The following is a 25,378-nucleotide window of genomic DNA, read 5'->3' as shown; positions in this document are numbered from 1 at the left end:
TTCATTTTTACTAATGTGTGCTAGTCCACTGTCTGTATTATACCAGTGTATGCATTCCTCTACCTGTAGGCATTAAGCATGTTGTTCCATGTTGTAGGCATTAAGTTTGCTGACATTTTTCTGTAATTATAAAAATGCTACCTTGGGCCTTCTGTACATGTTCCCTTGAGCACATGTCTCAGGTTTCTCTAGGACATGTTTCTAAAAGAGGAATTGTTACAACATGGGATATGTGAATTTTCAGTGTCAGTAGATATGTGGTAACTCTCTAGAGTGGCTGTACAGATTACTTTTCCTTTTTTTTTTTTTAAAGATTTTATTTATTTATTTGACAGACAGAGATCACAAGTAGGCAGAGAGAGAGAGAGGGTGAAGCAGGCTCCCTGTTGAGCAGAGAACCCGATGTGGGGCTCGATGCCAGGACCCTGGGGTCATGACCTGAGCCAAAAGCAGAGGCTTTAGCCCAATGAGCCACCTAGACGCCCCCAGATTACTTTTCTTTAGCAGTGAACAAATGTTCCTGTTTCCCCATACCCTCCAGTCATTTCTTGGTGTTACCAGCCTTCTAAATTTTTTTCTCCACTCTGATGGGTGAAAAGTACTGATACTTTATCATTTTCACTTTTAGAAGGTAGATCTTTTGGTATTCTTTTAATCTTATAAAAGTCTTTTCATCTAGTTTCTGGTGAGAAGTTCTTTTTATGAAATAACTGAGCGCAGTGGGAAACACTCTCCCAGTTTGCCATTAATTAAATTGTTTCTTCTAATTTAACATCCTACTATTGACTTTTAAAAGAGTTCTATAGTATTTTCTTATTTGAAAGGGTTCTCTTTATAATACCTTCAGAACCAGATATTTCCAGCTTGCATAATTTGGGTATTGGAGTCTTTTTTAAGATTCCTTTTTAAAGATTTTATTTAATAGAGCACGAGAGGGTCAGAGGGAGAAGCAGACATCCCGCTGAGCAGGGAGCCTGACGTGGGGCTGGATCCCAGGACCCCGGGACCATGACCCAAACTAAAGGCAGACGCTTAATCGACTGAGCCACCCAGGTGTGCCCCTACCCCCCTTTTTAAAAAGATTTATTGAATTATTTTAGGGCACACGTGCACGTGCACCTAGTGGGGGAGGAGCAGAAGGAGAGGAAGAGAAGCAGACTTCCAGCTAAGCACAGAGCCCACGTGGCCTGCACCCATGACCCTGAGATCATGACCTCATCCAAAATCAGGAGTTGGCCACTTAACTGACCGAGCCACCCAGGCACTCCTAGACTTCTTTTTTAACCAAATATTTACCTTTAAGGAAAGGAAAAATTAGAATTATATAGAAAAAGATAATTTTTCTTAAAAATTCGTTGGAAGAAGGGTCACATGTTTTACTATTTAACAAATGACGTGAATCATTAGAACTTCCAGAGATGAAGAAATAGGCGTTTCAGATGGGGTAAGACAGGAGTTGTTATTGAAAGAGGTGATCTTTAAAAGAATGGTGAGTAGTGGAGTTTCTAGTTCATATATGGAAATGTTTATTGCACAGTTTTTCTTTCTTTCTTTCTTTCTTTTTTTTTTTTTTTTTAAGATTTTATTTATCTGGGGCGCCTGGGTGGCTCAGTGGGTTAAGCCTCTGCCTTCAGCTCAGGTCATGATCCCAGAGTCCTGGGATTGAGCCCCACATCGGGCTCTCTGCTCAGCAGGGAGCCTGCTTCTGCTTCCTCCTCTCTGTGCCTGCCTCTCTGCCTACTTGTGATCTCTGTCTGTCAAATAAATAAATAAAATCTTTGAAAAAAAAAAAGATTTTATTTATCTATTTGGGAGAGAACATGCATAAACAGAGAGGGGGAGAGGGAGAGGGAGAAGCAAACTCCCCGCTGAGTGGGAACCCTACACGGGCTCTGTCCCAGGACCCTGAGATCATGACCTGAGCCGAAGACAGAGGCTTAACCCACTAAGCCACCCAGGCGCCCCTATTGTAGTTTTTCTTAATGTGAAGTTTAAAATTACCTGGATATCCACACAGTAGTGAATGTTTGCATAGATTATGGTATATCTGTTCTAAAATATTTGGCCATCTAAAAATATTTTTGAAAAATAGTAACATTGGAAAATGCTTGTAATATGATGTTAAATTTAAAAATTATAAAACTCTACATGTAATCCTAATCTGTGTTTTAAAATGTACATTAAAAAATTGGAAGCAAACATATTAAAAATATTAAGTTATTTTTGGGGGTGCTTGGTTAGCTCAGTTGGGTAGAGCATGCAACTCCTGATCTTGGGGTCATGAGTTCAAGCCCCACCTTGGGGATGGAGTTTACTTAAATAAATAAATAAAATGAAAGAATAAGAGGTTATTTCTGGATAAGTAGAATTTTTATCTTTGTATTTCTGTACTTTCTAAGTTTTTTATTTAAAAAAAACATACAAAATAAGTTCTAGATAGTAGCTGGGGCTAAGACAAAAACTATAGCCTTCTACTGTAATAATATCTAAAATGTAATAAATATCATTGTTCACATCTATCCTTGGCATTCCTAGATGATTAAATTAGACTCCATATGTTATACCTAGGGCTTTGCTTTGATCTTTGCTACAACAGAGTGACTGTTCTGTTCTAAGAGCCCTTGAAAGAACTGAGAAGAAGCACTGGTGTATTCTTCTCTATCTTCAACAGGTTGTTGGGGTGCCAGTTGGGTCTTCTTTACCTTCAACAGTGAAACAGGCTGTGGCAATCAGTGGTGGCCAAATCCTTGTAGCCAAGGCCAGCTCTTCTGTTGCCAAAGCAGTTGGTCCAAAGCAAGTTGTGACACAAGGAGTTGCCAAAGCAATTGTGAGTGGAGGCGGAGGAACCATTGTTGCTCAGCCAGTGCAAGCCTTAACCAAGACTCAGGTCACTGCTGCCGGCCCTCAGAAGACTGGATCCCAGGGTTCAGGTAACTGATGCTCTTTGGGGGTCCTTTCCCCTGCAGCTGTTTCTAGACTGTTCTTTGCTAGTAGTTTATTTAGTTCTAAGAAAACCTGTTAGGTTGATGCTATAACCAGTATATAAAAACATGGTAACCTTTTTCAGGTAACATTTTACATAGAGGGTCTGTAAGTGGTTTATTTTAAGGGGTGTGTGAGTGTGTGTGTTAGCAAGAGAAATAAAAATAGAGGGTATTTCTTGCTAACTGCTTTCAGGTCTGAAGGATAATTTTCATTTGACCGTATCTCTACTTTGGATTGTATTCAGACTTAAAATCTTGGGGTGGTCATTTGTCAGCAGCATTTTGAGATACTTGACTAGTGTATTCTCTACTAAATAGGTTTAAACACCTTGCATGTGTTTGAAGCCTTGATGTGTTGTTTCTCTGAGGGCATGAAAAATATATACCTAAGACATTAGATACATTTACCAATTTTTGAGGGTCATGATGAAGCTAAAGAGCTGTTGCAGTGAGTCAGAAGGACAGAAGGCAGTGGATGTCTGAGTCATTATCTTGTACACCTGCTACTCATGCTATTTGTTAATTATTCTTGAAAAAAATTTAAAAAGAAAATGTAGAAACCAAGTAATAAATGGAAAGAATAACCAGAATCAACTTTATATAAAAAAATAAAATAGATTCAGAAGAAAAAAGAAAAAGAAGGTAATGGATGTCCAAAATAAAAGATTTCAGAGGTGATGAATTGGTGATGACAGAGTTCATTTGTGGCATTAAAAATGAGTGCTTCAGATGGGTTGGAAGAAGTGATCTCTGGAGTTTAGAAAATGAAGTGCCTGAGAAGCGGGAGAATTAAACAAGTCACTTACCGTGCTCTCACTGAGGATGACCATCGTTGGCATTGGAGCAAGACTGAGCCAGGAGTCAGTCCTCAGCGAGTGAGGGGAAGTTGCTGGGAGTTCAGTAAATGAGAAGAGAGAAGGGTGAGGTTAAGGTGGTAGAGCCAGATATGAGCCTCACAGGAACCAGCAGGTTTTCTTCCGGAATGAGGGGTGGTGATGGTCTGGAAGCCCCACTGGAGAGCACAAAGGTGCCTCCCCTAGTCGTGGCCCTAAGACATTGAGGTGAGATTAAAAAAACAGCGTTAAGCTAAAGGGGCTGCTGGGGAAGTCCTTTGTCTTCAGAGGACTCAGTGTTTAATTACCACAAAAAGAGATAATGTTCAAAGAGGTCGAGGGTCTAGAGGGTATCATGACCAGAGCAGGAATTCCTGGGGGTGAAAGAGCTGGGTGGGGGAGGAGGAAGCGCTGAGGAGGTGGGTTCAGATCAGGAATGCAGAGCAGTGTGGGCTGGACTCCGGGTGCTGGCGACTGACCAGAGAGGTTTGCTCGACAGTGTACAAATGTACAGTGGTGTGAGGTGGGATGAGTTGTGGCAGTAGTAGAGAGGGCTGGCTCTCAGATTTTAGTCAGTCCCTACTATTCTGGGGCAGCTTCCAGGGCACTTGCTTTCCCAGGCTTGCGCTATAAAGTGGTCATGAGAAAGAGGACTCGGGCCGCAGGCTGGGGGTCTCTGAGAGTCCTTTGCCTGCGGTGACTCACAACAGTCTGTAGGCTTCATTTCATGGAGATTTGAATTTAGAGTCGCTGCAGAAATTTTGATGTGTACGTTTTCACTGAAGAGTCACATTTAGAGGTTTATAGCCGTGTGCATGAAAAGTAAATTCTAAGAGAGAAACAATGTGAGATTTTAAAAAGGTGAACGATCATTTTATAGTATACGTGCTGTACAACTATACACAGTATAGTTGTTGACTGTGGCGTTTTTTTAGTCCTTAGAAAGTGAGAGAGGTTAGAAGTCTTCTTGTTTCAAATCTGTAGATTCATTCATTACTAAAAATTAATTAAAGGGGCATTAAACAGATTTCAGGAGGAAATATGTATTCATCTACAAATGAGGTTATTATTTCTTTGATTGTCTAAGCCATAGTACTTTTGAGAATAAAAAGAGTCACTGTTCATAATGATTAGGACATAGGTATGGAAATGGGACACAGGTGTAAACTGGAACTGTTCTGGGCAAACTGGGACATATGGTCATCCTATTTATATACAAATATGTATGTACAAATACAGATTTCCTTTGTAATTTATAGCAAGCTCTTCTTATACATAAGTTATTTTTTAATTAGCAAGATATTTAAGAATATCAGCCTTTTAAGTATTATGTATCTAGGAAAGTATTATGTATCTAGAAAAACTGTACAGTTCACTATTTGTGTTTTTTAAATAAGTATTTTATTATTCTGCATTTTTAATTTTAATAGTAGCATTGCCCTCAGTTCTAATTTGTCTTACTCACTGTTTTTTCCTCTTAATTTTTTTTTTCTTTTTTCCCTTTACCATTTTAGTAATGGCAACATTGCAGCTACCAGCCACTAATTTGGCCAACTTAGCAAATTTGCCTCCTGGCACTAAACTCTACCTTACAACGAACAGCAAGAACCCTTCAGGAAAAGGGAAACTGCTGCTGATCCCTCAAGGAGCCATCCTACGAGCTACCAACAATGCTAGTCAGTCCGTCATTAAATCATTTGGTTCTTGGGTCTCTGGGTATGTTCATCTCTTCCACCCGAGGGCACCTCTTACCTGTTTCAGGACGTGTTTCCCTAGCTCTCTGTGGTGGTATGATGGTAGTATTTGCCTACGTGGATTTAAAACTTACACATAACTTAACTAGAAGTGGGTCTAAGTAATCATAGTCCTAGGAGGCAACACTGTTATGTTTTTCATTATAGCAATTAGGTTCAGAGTCTGGGGTCAGAACAAATCACACGAGAGTGGGATGGCTCCTGAGCCTGCGCTGGGAGAAAGCTGTCCGTGTGAACTATAAACGAGAGAGTTCTTTTCAGTGGTATCTAAAAACCTGGGATACCCAGGGAGACGGTAGCTGGAAGCCTGTGTCATTTCTTTTGGAGGGGATAGGAGTAGGAGTGGAAATAAGTGTCTCTGCCTGCTGTTACTCAGATGTGCACCTTAAGTTTGCCAGGTTTGGAGATGGAAAGAGACATACAGGGTCAGCCTTAGTGTATAAGCCTCAAAACCCCAAGGAAATTAGGTGGTTTATCTAGACTTAACAAACTTTTGCTTTGCCCTATACAGAAAAACAATTTGGATAGTGTTGGAAAGGAAAGGGTAAAGGGAATTATTTCCCTCTGAATCAGAAGTATAATTGGTATAGCAATTAAGTTCACTAGAAATGAGCTGCCATTGCCAAATGTAGCCTGTGAGCGAGTCACCATGTTGTTTACTGACTGTAATGGGTGATTTCTCTTCTCTCACCCTGGAATTGCTCCGTCCTCCCTAAGCAGTGGTATTAAAAGTGAGATGTGTAAGAAAAGGACAATGTGAGGATTCTGTAGTTCACCCAGAGAGGCACCTAGGTTTTAGTTTATATACATTATGTCACCAAAAGGGAAATAAAGAGGATCCAAAGGCTTTAAAATGGAATTTAAAAGGAGGTGAGGATGAGGCTCTGGGGCCATTATCAGTATGAGGAAAACACATTTGTTTTTTTTTTTTTTTTAGGACAGAGGGAGGCAGAAAAGAGAGCACTATGAAATTACAACAAATTCCAGCAGTGTCACTGAAATTGAATGAGAGGCCAGAACGTTGAGAAGCGCTTTTCTGAGTGTGTAGTCTATACTTGGTTAGAAAGTGTCAGTATCAGACTCTTCCTTGTCTCCCGCAACAAAGTCGGAAGTCTTGTTAAAAGCCAGGTTCTTCACTGTACAGATTGCTGAACTAGTCAGCTGTCCTTCAGTCGAAAGGAAATCCATTTCAGTCCTTAATTCTAGGGCATTCTCCTTACCCTTCTCACAGAATAGGTATATTACCACAAAAAGCCGGGAGAAAATAGGAACAGGAAGGAATCTTGCTGTAAAGGAAATGTCTCTCTGGGCTCATCTGTTTTTTCTGGTAAGCCTCTTACTATTTCTTACGATGTTGCTGTCATTTTGTTGTATTTTCAGACCTCCAGTCTGGCTCAGCTGCAGGAAGCGGCGGCGGTGGGGGAGGTGGTGGCAGTGGTGGTGGCACAGGAGGGACCCAGAGCCCTGCTGGCCCAGGAGGGATCTCCCAGCACCTGACTTACACATCTTACATCCTGAAGCAGACTCCTCAGGTCGGAGCATTTGTGACTAGTATCTTTCAAATCATTTCGTTATTTAACAATGGCCTTTAGTTATAGTGGATTTATCTTTACATCTCTGGAATCAGGAGTCAGTACTTACATTTTAGTCATGTTATAAATCTGTATTATTTGGGGCTTGTTTTGTTTTGAGAGAAGGGGACATGGAGATTCAGAAAGACTTAAGTAACTTTTCCAAGATCTTTCTGCTAAGCCAGTCCTTGAATTTGGACTTAAACCTAGAGCTTTCTGACTCAAAGATTGTTGCCTCCTAAATCTGTGAGGTAATTAATAGTGTTAATAGGCAGTTGAAAATTTTCTGTTGGAAAAGAGTAACCAAAAAGATACCATCAGGTTTTGGCATTTGGAGTTAGGCTGGATTCATGATTAGGAACAAATTTCTATCTTCTTTCCCCTTGCTCCTTTTAGTCTTGACTCCTTTCTAAGGAAGGTCGTGGAGTTTTGGTCTAGATGTTCGTATTGAGAAGGATGGGTAGTTATCAGCCTGAATAACTCAAATTTAAGGACTAGGTTGTAGAGCTTGCATTTCCAGCGGCCTCCTCTATAACTCCTGTGCCAAGTTTCAGAAGTGGGGATAGCTATTGCTGGTGACATCGAGAACAGAGCTGTTCTTTTCAGTTATTTTGGCTGAGTTGCAAAATTGAAGTGGGGGCATTGTATCTTGTATCATGGGACCTTGTGATTTAAAGAGGGCAAGTCATTTGAACTTTACAAATTACTGAGTAGTTCTTTATTTGTTTCTAACTTAGGGTACATTTTTAGTTGGTCAGCCATCACCCCAGACATCTGGAAAACAGCTGACTACTGGGTCAGTGGTCCAAGGAACACTGGGAGTCAGCACATCTTCTGCACAAGGACAACAAACATTAAAAGTCATCTCTGGACAAAAAACCACTTTGTTTACCCAGGTAAATATTCATATTCCCCAAATACAGGCTGGTGATGGCATTTATTTACATGTTTACAGCTTATCTCTTTCCACAAAGAAATTAAGGTTGCATGAGAAAATGAACAATAAAATAGAATAGAAAAATAAGGATAAAATCTTGAGATTTGGGGAAATTTAGGTAGAATGAGAAGATAAGGCCAGAGAGTTCTTAGATATGCAAACAGTTATGTCCTGTATAATATTTGCCAAAGCAAATCAAAGCATGATCAGTTATAAAATTCACACTATTTGTGAGAGGCAAAAAAACAAATAAACAAAAAAAACCCTACATAATATTTCCTTAAAAGAAATAAAATTTTCTTAATACCTCATTCTAAAAATTTCTCTGGGGGAACTTCATATATAGGTGATTCTAAATGTGTAATAGGTGATGACAGCCACAATATCCTTATACACTTGACCCTTGCTCAATGCGGTTTTGGGGCGCCAACCTCTCACGCAGTGGAAAATTCACATATAACTGGACTTCCCCACTGTTAATAGCCTACCATTGACCGGGAGCCTTACCGAAAACATGGTCGATTAACCCACATTTTGTACATTGTATGTATTATATACTCTATTCTGACAATCAAATAAGCTAGAGAAAAGAAAATGTTACTAAAAAGTCATTTTTTTTAAGGAGCACCTGGGTGGCTTAGTCTTTAAACGTCTGCCTTTGGCTCGGGTCATGATCCCTGGGTCCTGGGATGAGCCCCACATCGGGCTCCCTGCTTGTTGGGAAGCCTGCTTCTCCCTCTCCCACTCCCCCTGCCTGTGTTCCCTCTCTTGCTGTCATTTTCTCTGTCAAGTAAATAAATATAATCTTAAAAAAATATCCTAAGGAAGAAGGAATATTTACAGAACTATACTGTATTTATTAAAACAAACAAACCACCCACTGGGGCACCTACCTGACAGGCTTAGTCAGTAGAGTATCTGACTCTTGATATCAGGGTTGTGAGTTCAAGTCCCACGTTGGGCAGGGAGCCTTCTTAAAATAACAATTTAAAAAACCCCACATATAAATGGACATGTGTAGCTCAAAGCCCTATTGTTCAAGGGCTAGTTGTAAAAAAAAGTAAATGCTGGGGGTGCCTGGGTGGCTCAGTGGGTTAAAGCATCTGCCTTTGGCTCAGGTCATGATCTCAGGTGCTGGGATCAAGCCCCGTGTTTGACTCTCTGCTCAGCAGGGAACATGCTTCCCCCTCTCTTTCTGCCTGCCTTTCTGCCTACTTGTGATTTCTGTCTGTCAAATAAATAAATAAAATCTTAAAAAAAAAAAAAGGTCAGTGCTGTAGGGGTTTTGGTACCTGTTTCTATAGAGTTTTTTTAGTATAAGCCAAAGAATAATGACAGGGAATTTTAGCTGGGTGAGGGATGTCATAATTACCTGCCAGAGAATCTATAGCTAAAATCTCAGAAATTTACCAAATGAAGCAAACAAGGTATGGAAGGATGTAGGCAGTAAGATACCATTTATCAAAAAAATAGTGCATTTCCTCTGTGTCTAAATCAGTAGCTCTCAAAGCATGGAATGTGGATATTGCATTTTTGTCAAATGTTTTTTCTGTGTTTGTTGAGAAGATCGTATGGTTTTTCTTTTTTTGTTAACATGGTGAATTACATTAATTTTTACGATGTTAAACCAAGGGGTGCCTGTCTGGCTCAGCTGGTGGAGCATGTGACTCTTGATCTCAGGGTCATGAGTTCGAGCCCTACATTGGGCATAGAGATTACTTAAAAAATATGAAAGTTTTTAAAAAGTGTTAAACTAGCCCTGTAGCCCTTGAAAACCCACTTGGTTTTGACATATTATCTTGTTTAAAGGTATTGTTGGATTTCATTTCATAAAATTTTGTTTAGGATTTCTGTAAGGTTATTGGTCCATCGTTCTCTTCATAATTCTTGTCTGGTTTTGATAGAGTGATGCTGACCTCCTAAAATGAGTGTGGAACTTTTCTCTCCTATTCACATTTTTGCGAAGATTTTATGTAGATTTGGTATTGTTTCTTGACTGTCTTGAGTACACCAGTGAAGCCATAATGGCCTGGAGTCTTGTTAATTGGGAAGGTTTTTAACTACAATTTCAATTTATTTACTAGATACAGGACTATTCAGGTTATTTGTTTCATCTTGAGGGAGGTTTGATAAGTTACAGCTTTAAGGAAATGTGTCCATTTCATCTAAGTGGTTGAATTTACTAGAATAAAATCGTTCATAATTTTCCTTTATTATCCTTCTAATGTCTGTAAAATATTTGGATGGCCCCTTTTTATATCCTTTTCTTTTCTTTTCTTTTCTTTTTTTTCTTTTTAGAGCAAGAGTGCCTGAGTGGGGATTGGGGGGTTGTGGGGAGAGGCAGAGGAAGAGAGAGCATCTTAAGCAGGCTCCACACCCAGCATGGGGCTGGCCCGCTATGGGGCTTGATCTCACAACCCTGAGATCATGACCTGCGCTGAAATCAAGAGTCAGATGCAGGGGCGCCTGGGTGGCTCAGTGGGTTAAGCCTCTGCCTTCGGCTCAGGTTATGATCCCAAGGTCCTGGGATTGAGCCCCGTATCGGGCTCTCTGCTCGGCGGGGAGCCTGCTTCCCCCCCTCTCTCTGCCTGCCTCTCTGCCTACTTGTGATATCTGTCTGTCAAATAAATAAATAAAATCTTATTTAAAAAAAAAAAAGTCAGATGCATAACCAACTGAGCCACCCAGGCACCCCTTCCTTTCATTCTTGATTATGATAGTTACGCATCTTCCCCTTTTTTTCTTGATCACTGATCTTTTCATATTTCTAGTGTTTGGTTTCTTTGAGTACTAATTTCCCTTTGGTCAGGTGTGCTTAGTATTTAAACAGATATGAGGTCCCAGAATTCTTCAGGCAGTTCTTTAAAATCTTAGCTTATTTCTTCTTACCTACTTATGGTTGCAGCCAGTGTAGTGACATTCTCCCTGTTTGGCTACAGCAGAACAATTATCGTTGCTTTTTAATAAGTATTATTTACATAGAGCAGTGCACAGATCGTAAGTGTACTGTTCAGTGAGTGTTGACCAATGTGTAAACTCATGCAAGCACTATCCCAGTCAAGATACAGAACATTTCCATCACTCTAAAATGTACCCTCATTTCCCTTTCAGTCATCATTTTTCTATTTCTGTCACCATAGATGAGCTAATCTCTGTTTCTGAACTTCATGTCAGTAAAACTATATAGTATATAGTCTTTCATGTCCATTTTCTGTTGTTCTAACATGTTTTTGAGATTTATTCATATGTGTGTCAGTAGTTTATTCTTTCTTATTCCTTTTTTTTAAGATGTTATTTATTTATTTGACAGAGAGAGAGAGATCACAAGTAGGCAGAGAGGCAGGCAGAGAGAGATGGGGGGAGGAAGCAGGCTCCCTGCTGAGCAGAGAGCCCAATGCGGGACTCAATCCCAGGACCCTGAGATCATGACCTGAGCTGAAGGCAGAGGCTTAACCTGCTGAGCCACCCAGGTGCTCCTATTCTTTCTTATTCTTAAGTAGTATTTTCTTGTATGACTTTTAGTCTGCTGTTGATAGACACTTGGATTATTTCTGGTTTTTTATTATGAGCCATACTGCTACGAATATTCTTGTATAGCTCTTTTGTGCAGTAGAATAGCTAGGTCCTAGGGTAAGTATATGTGTATAAGAGAGTTTATAAGAAACTGACAAATGGTTTGCAAAGTGGTTGTACCATTTGACTCTCCCATAAGTAACGTGAGAGAGTTCCAGTTGTCCTATATCCTCAACAACACGGAGGACCTTCTTCCTTTACATTTTTAGCCATTTTTGTGAGTATGAAGTGATACCTCATTGTGGTTTTTAATTTGCATCAGACTCCAATGCAAATAAGTTATGCCATGGCTACTGCTTCTAGATTGTAGTCATGGCTCCTCCCGTTACTAACTGTGTGGTCCTGGTAAAACTACTGACCTTAATCTCTTCATCTGTAAATGAGACTAGAACCTACCCTCTGAAGTTTATGACAAGGTTGAATGATGTAAGGTACATAAAAATGCTTTCTGCCATCCTGACACAAAGTAGCTCCTCAAGGACTGAAGAATGGTCTCTGCTTGTGGAGTATATTAATTTGGGCTTTAAGCAATCATTTGGGCCAGGGGGTCTGCATACTATGCCTGAGGCTTCTTGTTTTTATAAATAATTTATTGGCCCACAGCCACACTCGTTTCATGCTGTAACAGTAGAACTGAGGAGTTGAAACAAAGACCATATGGCCCGCAGTGCTCTCCACGCTTATGCCATTTACAGGAAAAACTTGCTGAGCCTTGATTTAACCCAGTAAAACTGTAGTTTGTTGAATGGTACTACATTTGTTGAGTGGTAGTAAAAATCTGAGCCTGAACCAGCCTAGAGCACTTAATGTACCCATTTAAATCTGGCCCATCTTGTTCAGATTTTCATGTTTAAAGGTTACGTGTACATTCAAGAGCAAATTCTGGTAACACATGACCTGGTATCTCTGTAGTCACTGCCGCCAGATAGTGACTTGCAAACGCACTCCTTTACTTACTCTGCATTAGAGCTAAAGGAATGTCTGTACGTAAAAAGTCAAACTTGAGAGCTTACTGGAAAGGTGCCCAGATACCTATATGTGATTAGCAAGACCTTCTTGGATATGCTCTGATTCATGGGCCCTGCCTAGGTAAGGAATAAACGGTGCCTGTGAACCAGGGCAACTTTATTACTTCCACCCATTTTTGTTTCTGCAGGCAGCCCCTGGGGGACAAGCATCGCTAATGAAAATATCTGATAGCACACTAAAGTCTGTGCCAGCCACCTCGCAACTCTCAAAGCCTGGAACCACCATGCTCAGAGTGGCAGGAGGGGTGATCACAACGGCCACTTCCCCAGCTGTGGCCCTCTCAGCAAACGGTCCTGCCCAGCCGGTGAGGATTAGCATGACAGTAGAAAACCGTAATACAACATCAAAGTAGTAAAAACGTAAGATACTTAGCAGGTATACCAGTGGGTCATATTTATCTTTTTTAAAAACTTGAAATACAGTTCACATGCCATGAAATTCTCCATTTTCAAGTGTGCAGTTCCTGTGGTTTTTATTATATTCTCAAGGTTGTGCAGTCGTCATCACTATCCGTTTTAGAATGTTTAATCACTCCTCAAGCGCACTCCATACGCAATAGCCGTCACTCCCTGTTCCCCATCTCCCCCCTCCCCCCCACCCCCGATACTAGACAACCACTGATCTTTCTTGTGTCTGGCTTCTTTCTCATATTTTCAGGATTCATCCACGTTGTAGCATGTCTTAGTACTACTTTATACGTGAATAGTCAATATCCAATTTTATGGCCATATCACATTCTTTTTTTATATTTATTAGTTTATGGACATATGGATGGTTTCTACCTTTTGACTATGATGAATAATGCTACTGTGAACATTTATGTTCAAGTTTTTGTATAATCATATGTTTTGGGGTTTTTTTTGCTATATAGATAGGGATTCCTGGTCATATCATAAGCTGTTTAACATTTTGAGGAATTGCCAGTTTTTCCAAATAGCTGCACCATTTTAGACTCCTGCCAGCAATGTACGAGAGCCCCAGTTTTTCCACATCCTTGCTGATGCTTGTTCTTGTACATTTTTTCTTGTTGTTACAGCCATTCTGGTGGGTGTGAAATGGTATCTCATTGTGGTTTTGATTTGCATTTCTGTGATGGCTGATGATATTGAGCATCTTTGCATGTACTTATTGTCCATTTCTGTATCTTCCTGGGAGAATTCTCTTCAGAACCTCTGCTCATGAGTTAGTTGGATTATTCTTTTTTATTACTGAGTTTTAAGTGTTCTTTAGATATTCTAGATATGAGTCTCTTAAGAGATTTGCAAAAATTTTCTCCCAGTCTGTGGGACATCTTTTCACTTTCTTGAGGGTACTCTTTGAAAACCACAAAATTTTTAAATTTTGATGAAGTCCAGTTTATTTTCCTTTTTTTTTTTTTTAAGATTTTATCTATTTATTTGACAGAGAGAGATCACAAGTAGATGGAGAGGCAGGCAGAGAGAGAGAGAGAGGGAAGCAGGCTCCCTGCTGAGCAGAGAGCCCGACGCGGGACTCGATCCCAGGGACCTGAGATCATGACCTGAGCCGAAGGCAGCGGCTTAACCCACTGAGCCACCCAGGCGGCCCAGTTTATTTTCCTTTTATTGCTTATGCTGTTGGTATAGCTAAGAAGCCATTGCCTAATCCAAAGTCACAAAATTTAAGCCAGTATTTTCTTTGAAGAGTTTTATAGTTTTAGCTCTTATATGTAGGTCTTTGATCATTTTTAGTTAATTTTTACATGGTGTGAGGTAGGGGCCAAACTTCATTCTTTTGTATATAGATAGCCAGTTGGCCCAGCAACAGTTGGTCTATTTCCCCGTTGAATTGTCTTGGCACCTCAAGTTCTTTTTCCAGGTTTTATCTCCTACTAGACTTTTCATATGCTTAGTCATATCACTCTTACTTTGTAGTTCCTTGAACATATCGTGTTCTTTCATGCTTCTCTTTCTTTCTACTGTCTTCTGCCAACTTCTGCCAAGAAACATTCCTTTGTCTCCCCCTTTCCTTGTCTTGAATTTTGAGGATTCTCCTAAAGCGCCATGTTTGTACATGAAGTTTTCCCAGTGCTCTCTGCTTCCCATCCCTAGACAGAAACAGTAATTTTCCTCTCCATTTTAATAGTACCTTGTGCCGGTGCCTACTATAGCACTCATCATAGTTTGGTAAACCTGTCCTCCTTGAGGGCTTTTATCTCTGGGCCCTAGCATTTATAAATTTTTTTTTTAAACTTTATTTATTTGACAGAGATCACAAGTAGGCAGAGAAGCAGGCAGAGAGAGGGAGGGGGAAGCAGGCTCCCCACCGAGCAGAGAGCCCGATGCAGGACTCCATCCCAGGACCCCAAGGTCATGACCCGAGCCGAAGGCAGGGGCTTAACCCACTGAGCCACCCAGGCGCCCCTGGGCCCTAGCATTTAATGTCATGCCTGCCATGTGGTAGATGTTGGTGGGATGAATGAGACAAATGTTAAGACATTATAGTGAGTTTTTAATAAAACTCATTTTATTCCACTTTTATATTCTGAGTTTATGTCCTCCTCTTTTTGGTGTTGAAATATCCTTTTATAAAGTGATGTAATAGATGGTGAGGGTTTTTGATTTTTGTTGTTGTTTTTAATATGGTAGCCATTAAAAATTTAAAAACTTTCCTGGTCCATGAACTCTGAAAGTGTTGGAAACACCGAACAAGAGAGGCAATGGTATTTAATTAAATGACATGGCATTTAACAGGTAGATAAAAATAATAGCTAATAGATAATATTTTTGAATATACTACATGGCAGTCATTGTTCTAAGTAAGTTACACTGCTTTCTTAATTTGTACTATTTTTGGCCCTGTGTGTGAGCAGTCAGAAGGAACAACTCCCAGTTCATCATCTGCTATCGGTTCTGTAATGAAAACTTCTGGGCAGCAAGCAGTGTGTGTGAGCCAGACCCCCATGCCATCCTGCAAGGCTGCAGCTCCCTCCGTCATCAGCGCCACATCCCTGGTGCCCACGCCAAACCCCATCTCCGGGAAGGCCACCGTGTCAGGTCAGTTGTATCATAAGGACATTCTTGCTCTCTGCCTTCTTTGGGCTAGAACATTTTTTGGAAGGTCTTTGATGATATTTTGTACAGTAAGTTGTTAAAAATAATTAACTCAGCAATATTTTCCATATAGCTGCTTTTTTGATAATTTATTCCTAAAATCTACACATAAATCCTTAAGTCTGAAATGGTTTGTGGATGGAATAATAAATTTTAAATGATATATATAATAAGATTTTAGCCATCCAGAGCTCTGTGGAGTATTTTAACTGCTTTCATCACGTAACTTTGTGGAGAACTGAAAATTTACTCTCCTTACATTATCATTTTCTTTTTTATTATCATCAGTTTTGAATGGAAGACATTATAAAACATACTTTCATAAACAGTATATAAAATATAAGTTAGCCTTGATGACTCCACGTTGTGATTTTTAACATTAGTTGTTATGTTGGGCAGTGTTAGAGTGATGTGTGCAGTCTGGCAAGATGGCTGCTCTCTTTGGGCCCACCCCAAATGGCCCCAGAAGAGTGTGCCTTTCACTTCGTTGGTTAACATACAGCACAAATCCTGGAGCCAAATTGCCTTAGTTGAAAAACTTGGTTCAGTTTCCTTGGCTGTAAAATAAGGTTGATAATAATACTGACATACGGTTGAGAGGATTAAATGAATCCATATGTAAGTGCCTAGACTGCTGTCCGACATGTAGTAGCCATTATATAAATAATCGCCGCTATTAGAGAGTTTAGTATCCTTGTCTGCATTTCCTTGAACTCTAAAATCCAAAAAAGCTGTGAAGACCAAAGGTGTTTTTTTGCTTCTTTGTTTGCGTAACTAATTTTAGTGTGAAATCTGACCTCTGTTGGACAGGCTGTTTATATGACTGACTATGAATATTTGTGTTTTGCCACAAAAATACTAATGTGCTTGAGGGCAGATACTCCTGTAAAGTACAATAAAAATGTCACAGCAGTGTCACACTGTTAGGAATGTTTCTGAACACTATTAGATTCTGTGTGACCTTGTTACAGATCGATAACAGCTTACCCGCTGGCACTGATCGACACACAAAAACATACATTAACACACAAATACACGCCAGTACCTTAGTGCCTTTGGATAAAAGATTGTGAGTATTGTTATTCTTATTGCTATTATTACTACATTTCATACGTGTCCCCAAGCCCCCATGTCTTTTTTTTTTTGGGTAGTTCAATACCAGAGATAAAGGCTGGTAGTTTTTCCCATACTTCCACCTACCAGTTACCATCGAGCAAGTTCTAGTATAGGGAGTGCTGTTCTCTGCTAACGGAATGTTTGCAGGCACTGTGTTGGGACTGGAGTAGAAATTGTAGAAATAAAGGATCACTTTATGAGAAATAAATGCCCTCTCCTTTTCTTTTTTTAGAGAGCTCGAATAGGGGTTAGAGTGAGGGGCGGAGGGAGAGAGAGAGACTCTCCAGCAGACTCCCCACTGAGCATGGAGCCTGGTGCAGGCTTAATCCCACCACCCTGAGATCATGACCTGATCCAAAATCTAGAGCCAGGTACTTAACCAACTGCACCACCCAGACACTCCCACCTTCCCCTTTTCTAATTAAGTTTTTAACATGAAGTAAATGAAGTCTCCTGGCTTTAAGTTCTCATTTCCTGAGATGCTGCTGATGAAACTTTCTGTATATAATGTTTTCACAGAAGAGCCAAACTATTTTCCGCTGCCCGTTAATTCTTTTGTGTATATGTCAGCTCTGTTTTTACTGCGGTATAACCATTAATTTTTTAATTTAATTTTTTGTGTGTGCATTATGGAGTATTTTGAACAAGGTCACTGTTGTGACTGGAGCAGAATGAGCAAGGGAAAGAGTACTAGGACATAAAGTCAGAGTGATGGAGGCCAAATCACATAGGGCCTTTGGAGGTCATGTCAAGAACTTTGACTTTTACTCCAAGGGAAGCCATTGGAAGATTTAAAACAAAGGCGTAACATGATCTGCCTTACCTTTCCACAGAATCACTGGCTGTAGCGTTTAGACTAAACTCTGGGGCACAAGGTAGAAGCAGAGAGCAAACCAAGAAGTGGACACTAAACAAGAAAATTCGGTGGTGTATCAGGGAGTCCTGGCAATATCATACTAAAAGAAGTACCAGAAAGAAAACAGAAGATAGTGGGAAGGAAATGATCCAAGAAAGGAAACAGTTTATCTCAGAATTGAAGAGACAAACTTCCAAGCTCAAAAGGCACGGTGTCTGGCACAGCGAATGAAAGACTCCTCACATGGAGGCACCGTTTGTTCATGAAATCAAGACACCAGGGACAAGGAGAGGATCTGACAAGCCGTCAGAGGAAGAAACAGGAAAGATCAGAAATTACATTATCATTGGGCTTCTCAGCAGTGCTGGAAGCCGTGAGCCTGCTCTTCAAAATTCTAGGGGAAAATGACTTGTAGCCGAGTATCTGTTGCCAGCCAGGTCATTCCTGAGAGTGAGGGTAGAAATATTTTCTGACAGGCACAGTTCTAACTCTCTCCTAGGCTCCCTGTCTCAAGACATTACTAAAATATGTATTTTTTACCAGAGTGAAGAGGTGTAGAGCAAGAAAGAGGAAGAAACGAGATCCAGTATAGAAGGAAGGCAAAGGGAATTCCCAGGATAATGGTGAAGGATGTCCCAGGATGGCCACGGGTACGCAGGCCTGGAAGACCCAGTGGAGCAGATCAGAGAGCTAGGCAAAGTTCTCTCTTAGAAAGAGTGGAACTAGAAGTTACCTAGGAGAGCTGACCATACGGAGAATTATATAAGAGGGGAGGTGGTTTATAGCAGTTTTGAAGAAAGTGGGAAGACTTGGTAAGATGTTGAAGGAGAACTAAGAACTAAAAAAAGAGCAAATATTATCTCCAGAGAACAAAATGGAATCTCAGTGTAGTGGTGTTCTTTGGATCAGTAGAGAACACTACTGGTGGTGAGGGGTGGAAGTGCCTTAAAATGCCTGCGTCTACCCAGATAGCAAGGCTGTGTGTGCCATCAAAATTAAGGCCTACAGTAGACAGTCTTTTAAAGTTACTGAGATAAATATTAAAAGAAGGAGCCAACAGAGTTGAAAGTGGTTGCTGCTGAGGAACTACATGAAGACGGGGAGAGGTGGAGGAAAGAATGACTGTATTTAATTCAAAGCCTTTTTAGCACTTTATTTTCAACTGATAAGCCTATAATATTTTGATAAAAATAAGGATTTTAAAAATATGAAAAACCGGGTCATAGTTGTTTCTCTGAGGGCACGTCTCAGTAAGAACTTAACACCAGACCGATTTGACATTCATCTATTCCAAAGAAAGATTCTCTTTTTTATTTAAGACTTTGTTTCCGAAAGTATTTGTTTCCTTTCCTTTTGCTCATACCCGCTGCTTTCCAGTGCCTTAAAGTATCTTGAGCCTCGAATCCTGTAGTTTTTTTCTTTTCTTTTCTTTTTTTTTAAGAGCGAAAAAGCGAACATGTGAGCGATTGGGGAGGGGGGCGTGGGGCCTGGCGCAGGGCTGGATCTCACCACCCTGAGATCATGACTGAGCAAAATGAAGAGTCCAATGCTTAACCAACTGAGCCACGCAGGTGCCCCTTGGATGCTGGTTTAAAAAAAAAAAAAAAAAAAAAGATTTTATTATTTATTTGACACAGAGAAACACATCAAGAGAGATAACACAAGCAGGGGGAGTGGGAGAGGGAGACGCAGGCTTCCTGCTGAGCAGGGAGCCTGATGTGGGGCTTGATCCCAGGACCCTGGGATCATGACCCGACCCAAAGGCAGACACTTAACGACTGAGCCACCCAGGTGCCCCTTGAATGCCGTTTTTAAGTTTTTTTTTTTTTTTTTTTTTTTTTAGAAACATTCTATTTTTATTTTTTTTAAAGATTTTATTTATTTATTTGTCAGAGAGAGAGAGGGAGAGCGAGCGAGCACAGGCAGACAGAATGGCAGGCAGAGGCAGAGGGAGAAGCAGGCTCCCTGACAAGCAAGGAGCCCGATGTGGGACTCGATCCCAGGACGCTGGGATCATGACCTGAGCCGAAGGCAGCTGCTTAACCAACTGAGCCACCCAGGCGTCCCCCGTTTTTAAGTTTTATGTGACGGCATTCATCTCTGTTTTGTTCTGTGTGCTGTCTCATAATAAAAGCACTTTGTCGTTTTTTACTGGCCCTCTGAATGCCTCCAGTAGTTGTGTAAGGGAAATGGGAGTATGGAAGTTACCCCTAAAGGAAAGTGGGAGAGGATGACCCTTTCTAGAATGGTAAGTGGGGGAGTGCCTGGCTGACTTGGTCAGTTGAGCATTCCACTCTTGATCTTGGGGTCTTGAGTTTGAGCCCCACATTGTAGGTAGAGTTTGCTTTAAAAAATGATAATTGCGAATGTCTGATGTTTGGAAGGTAAGAGCTGCAAAGAGGTAGAAGTTAGAAGACATGGTGAGTACACAGATTTTCAGAGCATTCGATCTATAGGGCTGGTGTGAAGGGGACACAGATAACTGGGCACAGATTAAAGTGGACTCTGAATACTTTGGAACTAATTTTGGAAACGTTCTCTAGGCAGCCAGGAGCCAGAAAAGGTTTTTTGTTTTTTGTTTTTTAAAGATTTTATTTTTATTTGACAGAGACGGAGAATGAGAGACAGGCAAGGGGAGCAGCAGGCAGAGGGAAAGGGAGAAGCAGGCTCTCCGCCGAGCAGAGAACCTGATGTGGGGCTCGATCCCAGGACCCTGGGATCATGATCTGAGCAGAAGACAGACACTCAACTGACTGAGCCACCCAGGCACCCCCAGAGAAGGTTTTTAAGTAGGAAATGACAGTTCTCCAAATCAGTATATAAAATTTTACATCCAATTTGTACCTGTCACAGCTGTATACAGAACAAAGAAATTGTCATAGAAAACAAACATGGGAGAGAACTATCTTAAAATGTTAATGCTGTTGTCTCCACAGCTGGACTATAAGTGAGATTGTGGGGCAAAACTCAGTCCTCACTGTCACGTCATTTTTTTCATTGTGAAATCTGCCACGCCCATGCCTCATGCTTCCAGCTTTCTGTTCATTGAAGGGGTAAATGCCCTAAGACCTTCCTCCTGTGAGAACACGTGAATGCTCAAGAGGGCAGGACTTCAAGAAAGCATCTGATCTTCAGCTTGGCCTTATCTTCCAACTTGTTTTAGGATTGCTAAAGATTCACTCCAGTCAATCCAATCCCCAGCAGGCTGTCCTGACGATCCCCAGCCAGCTCAAGCCACTCAGTGTAAATACATCCGGAGGGGTACAGACTATCCTGATGCCTGTGAATAAAGGTAAGTCCGTCACCCGGGGGTGTGCTGGCCTCCATGGCTGGGGGACGGAGGGCCATATTCTGCCGGTGGCCCCTCCCCGTGCGGCCTGCCCTTTGACCATCTGTTCTCCTTGGCATTTTGAACTCTGGAGCACCGACTCTCACCCTGAATGTGAACCCCAGATGATGCATTGGTTTCTAAGTAGCTCCCCATTTCTAAAGTTCAGTAGAGGGGTAGTATTTTAAGGATTTATGAGCGTTCCAGGCTGATTGGATTTTTATTTTCTTAGTGACAAGCCCCCATTTCCACAGTTGAAGATCATAGCTCACTTACCCTTGTGTTGTCAGTAAACAGCCGACCTTGTCAAATCACTATATTCAGTAAGGACCTTTTTAACGTTGTACTGAAACTGTTTCTGTGCCATTCTTCTAAAATGAGGCCATCACCTGGGAGTGATAATTTTTATATTTCTTACAGCCTCTCTCTCTTTTTTTTTAACTTGTTAGTGGTTCAGTCATTTTCTGCCAACAAATCCCCTGCCATTCTGCCTGTAGCTGCCCCAACTCCGATTATCCCCAGCTCTGCTTCAGCAGCTGTTACGAAAGGTAGGTAGTTTCTCATGGTATTTTTACCTGGAAGTTTTGTGTAAGACATTTTTATAATCGGGTCCCTTGATTTTCAGCCTCTGTGAATCAGTCACGTCAGAAATACTTACCGAGTATTTCTAGTTTATATAGTAGATTGGACACTGAGGGAAACAGGGACGGACAGAGCATCATCTCCCCTTTAAGAACTTGAAGAGAGTAGTAGTAGACAGCAAGCGTGATCGATAAATGTGGGATAAGTGATCTGGAAAGTGAATGCTGCAGTATTTCAGTCTCGGATGTCTAGCCAGGGGCGGGGGGTGTGCAGGGTGGAGGACTTCATATGCAATATGGAATGTGGGTTACAGCCTGGACTTGAGAAGAGGGAAGCACTGTGAGGGAGCAGGAGAGTGCTGCCACATGGAGAAGCAATAGAGACAAACACTCAGAGGGCTTATTCGGGGAAGTAAACCAGTTAGGGGGACTCATCTGGGAGGTACAGTTGTGGTAAAGGAACTTCAGAGGGGCCAGGTGTTGGCAGGCTGGCCAGGGGAACATTTTAAGTACTAAGTAGACTGAGCCAGTGTGGTGGGTTAGGTCTATAACATCTAGAATACCGAGAGCTACCACGTGCTAAGAGCCTCAGGTGTACCAGGCACCACGCTAGCTGCTTTATACAGATCACTTTCTCACAGGACTTCCAGATAGTTAGTAGGCCCATTTTGCAGATGAGAAAGCTGAAGTTTGGAGATATTAAATATCTCCTTCCCAAACCTTGAAAGTTAAAAAGCAGTGCAGTCAGACTTTGAAGTACATCTGCTTTTCAGGCATGCCAGATCTTCCACAGTAGTCTTGAGAAAAGGTGGATTTGTAACTTACGCCATGAGCAAGTAAAATGGATTTGCCGATTATGGTCTCCTGCCTTTTTTAAAAATAAAATTAGTTGGCACCCAGCCATTCCCGTTTATTTACATATGATCTGTGGGTGCTCTTTCATGGCCGAGTTGATAAGTACCAGTCAAGGTCATAGGACCAATAGAGCCTAAAATATTTACTGATTGGTTCTTTATAAGAAAAGTTTGCCAACATCTGATCAGAAGATACTGACGAAAGAGCTGGTGTCAGCCTGGACCAGCATTTCTCCTCAATAACAGGTTTCGTAGGCCTTCCTCATACAGATTCGGATTCAGTTGATTTTGGGCCGGGGTTAGAGCATCTCTGTTTTTATTTTAATTGTGGTAAAATCTTGTGTATTGAAATGCAGAGGTACTAAGCATACCATTTGATGAACTTCTTTATAAACCCATGTAACCCATTTTCCATTTCAAGATACAGAAATTTTCATTACCTTGTGCCCCTTCCAGTCAGTTCCCAACCCCCACAGGCAGCCGCTGTTCTGATTTCCCTTACAACAGAACAGTTGCGCCTATTTTTTAACTTTATACAAGTGGAAGCACATGCATGTCTGGTTGTATTTATTCACTGTAATGTTTTGGAGATTCATACATATTGTACCTGAATAGTATTCCACATTGTAGGGAATACACTTGAATTTGTTTATCATTTCTCCTGTTGGTGGACTTTAGGGTTGTTTCCAGTTTGGGGCTGTGTGCACAATTCTGTGAGAGCATATTCTCTAGTAGAATAGCTCGGTCAACCTGAAAATGCTAATTATACAATTCTGTAGTTGTTTGAGGGCCAGATTAATGTGAGTGTACTTGTACCTACAGAACTGGAGTATGTGAACTTTTTCTAAGTACTTCCTTCTGATACTTGAAGTCTTGGAATCACTAGGGATTGAGGGAATATATAGTGCTAACAGTGAAATTAGCAGGGTCATTCACTACAAGTCAATATATACATGTAAAAAGTTAATTTTTTATATAGAAATGAAATGCTAACAACCTACTAAACAGTTCTGAAAGTGAAAAGACCTAAATAAATGGGAGGATATACCTTATTGTTACAAATACAGTTGACCCTTTAAACAACACAGATTTGAACTGTGCAGGTCCACTTACCACAGATTTGTTTCAATACAGTACAGTACTTAAGAGAAAATATATTTTCTCTTCTTTATGATTTTCTTAATATTTTCTTTTCTCTAACTTTATTGTAAGAATACAGTATATGTTACATATAACATACAAAATATGTGTTAATCAACCATTTATGTTATCATTAAGGCTTCCAATCAGTAGTACACTATTAATAGTTAAGTTTTTGAGGAGTCAAAAAGTTATGGATGGGTTTTCGACTGCAGAGATTTGGTACCCCTAACCCTCCAAGTTGTTTAAGGCTCAACTGTAATTTATTATAAATATGATAAATTATATTAATTTACAGAAAGACCTGATGTGTTATCAGTTCTCCCCCCAAAAATGACATGCAGAATCAATATAGTCCCAGCCAAAATGCCTGCAGTGTTGGTGTGTGTGTGTATGTGTGTGTAGAAATAGGCTAAGTCTAATATGTATGTGGAAATGCAAAGGCCCAGAATAGCTGAGGCACTTTTGAAGAACAAAAAGGTAGGGGACTTGGACCACCAGATACACATACTATAATGTTACAGTATTGAGATAGTGTTGTATTCAAGAGTAGACAGAATAATGGAATAGAAAAGAAAGCCCCGAAATAGACTCACACATTTATGGTCACTTGATTTGTGATGTTCAGTAGGGAAAGGGTGTCCATTTCCATAAGTAGTGCTGGGTTAATTAGATATATCCATTTAGGAAAACAATGAACCTTACACCATAAGCAAAAATTATTTTGAGTTGGGGTGCCTGGGAGGCTCCTCTGCCTTTGGCTCAGGTCATGATCTCAGGGTCCTGGGATCGAGCCCCGCATCGGGATCTCTGCTCAGTGGAGAGCCTGCTTCCTCCTCTCTCTCTCTGCCTGCCTCTCTGCCTGCTTATGGTCTCTGTCTGTCAAATGAATAAATAAAATATTTTTTTTAAATTTAATTTGAGTTGGTTTATGAACTTATGTAAAAGCTTAAACAGTAAAGCTTTCTAGAAGAGAAGAATGTCTTCATGACTTTGGGCACAGATGTTTTAAGAGCAAAAAATGTGAACAGACCCTGCACAGAAGAGGGTATCCAGATAGCTTGTAAAGATGTGAAAAGTTGTACAAACTCATTAGTTATCAAGAAAATGCAAATAAAAGGCATAGTGAGATGATGCTGTTAGAGCACCAAAATTCGAAACACTGGTCATATCGAGTTTTGGCAAGGATGCGAAGCAGCTGGAACTTGCCTGCACTGCTGGTGGCACTATAAATTGATACATTCACTTAGGAAAGCAGTTTGGCATTGCCTAATAAAGCTAAACGTACATCTGCTCTCGGTTCCAGCAAATACACTTCCAGGAAGTGTGCACGTATGTCCATCCATCAAAAGACATACGCAAGAACGGCCATTGCGTTGTTATTTTTAATAGCTAAAAAATGCTGATGGACAGGATTATGTACAGTATGATTCCAGTTATGTGAAGTTCAAAGTGGATGAAAGGTGGTTGTCTTTGGCAGGCAGGAACCGCCAGAAGTGTAGGGAGCCTGGTTGAGGACTAGGAATATGCCATCTTTTTTTTTTTTTTTTTTAAGCTTTATTTAAGTAAGCTCTGTACCCCTTGTGGCATGACCCCGAGATCCAGAGTCCCATGCTCTTCTGACTGAGCCAACCAGGTGCCCCAAAATACTCTATATCTGATTGGAATGGTGTCCGTGGGGGTGTACCCAGGCAGCTGAGCCATACACTTAGTATTTGTGCATTTATGCAAGTTTATGCATCAGTAAAAAG

The 25,378-nt window shown here is 40.8% G+C and overlaps 1 protein-coding gene across 2 annotated transcripts in view; it reads left to right on the top strand.

The window, feature by feature from the left end:
• LOC111146896 (YEATS domain containing 2) overlaps positions 1–25,378 on the top strand; it is a 120,706-nt gene that overhangs the window by 83,863 nt on the left and 11,465 nt on the right. For both annotated transcript variants that reach the window (XM_022502629.1, XM_022502637.1), the window contains exons 16-23: positions 2,672–2,930; positions 5,332–5,493; positions 6,952–7,103; positions 7,880–8,038; positions 12,809–12,985; positions 15,512–15,695; positions 20,888–21,016; positions 21,502–21,600. In XM_022502629.1, coding sequence (XP_022358337.1) covers positions 2,672–2,930; positions 5,332–5,493; positions 6,952–7,103; positions 7,880–8,038; positions 12,809–12,985; positions 15,512–15,695; positions 20,888–21,016; positions 21,502–21,600 — 1,321 coding nt within the window. The remainder of the gene's footprint in view (positions 1–2,671; positions 2,931–5,331; positions 5,494–6,951; positions 7,104–7,879; positions 8,039–12,808; positions 12,986–15,511; positions 15,696–20,887; positions 21,017–21,501; positions 21,601–25,378) is intronic.

This window comes from Enhydra lutris, unplaced genomic scaffold (genome assembly GCF_002288905.1).
Source record: "Enhydra lutris kenyoni isolate GAN:26980312 unplaced genomic scaffold, ASM228890v2 scaffoldscaffold2, whole genome shotgun sequence".
Taxonomy (NCBI): domain Eukaryota; kingdom Metazoa; phylum Chordata; class Mammalia; order Carnivora; family Mustelidae; genus Enhydra; species Enhydra lutris.
The sequence above is the reverse complement of the archived record's forward strand: the minus strand, read 5'-3'. Positions and strand labels throughout refer to the sequence as shown.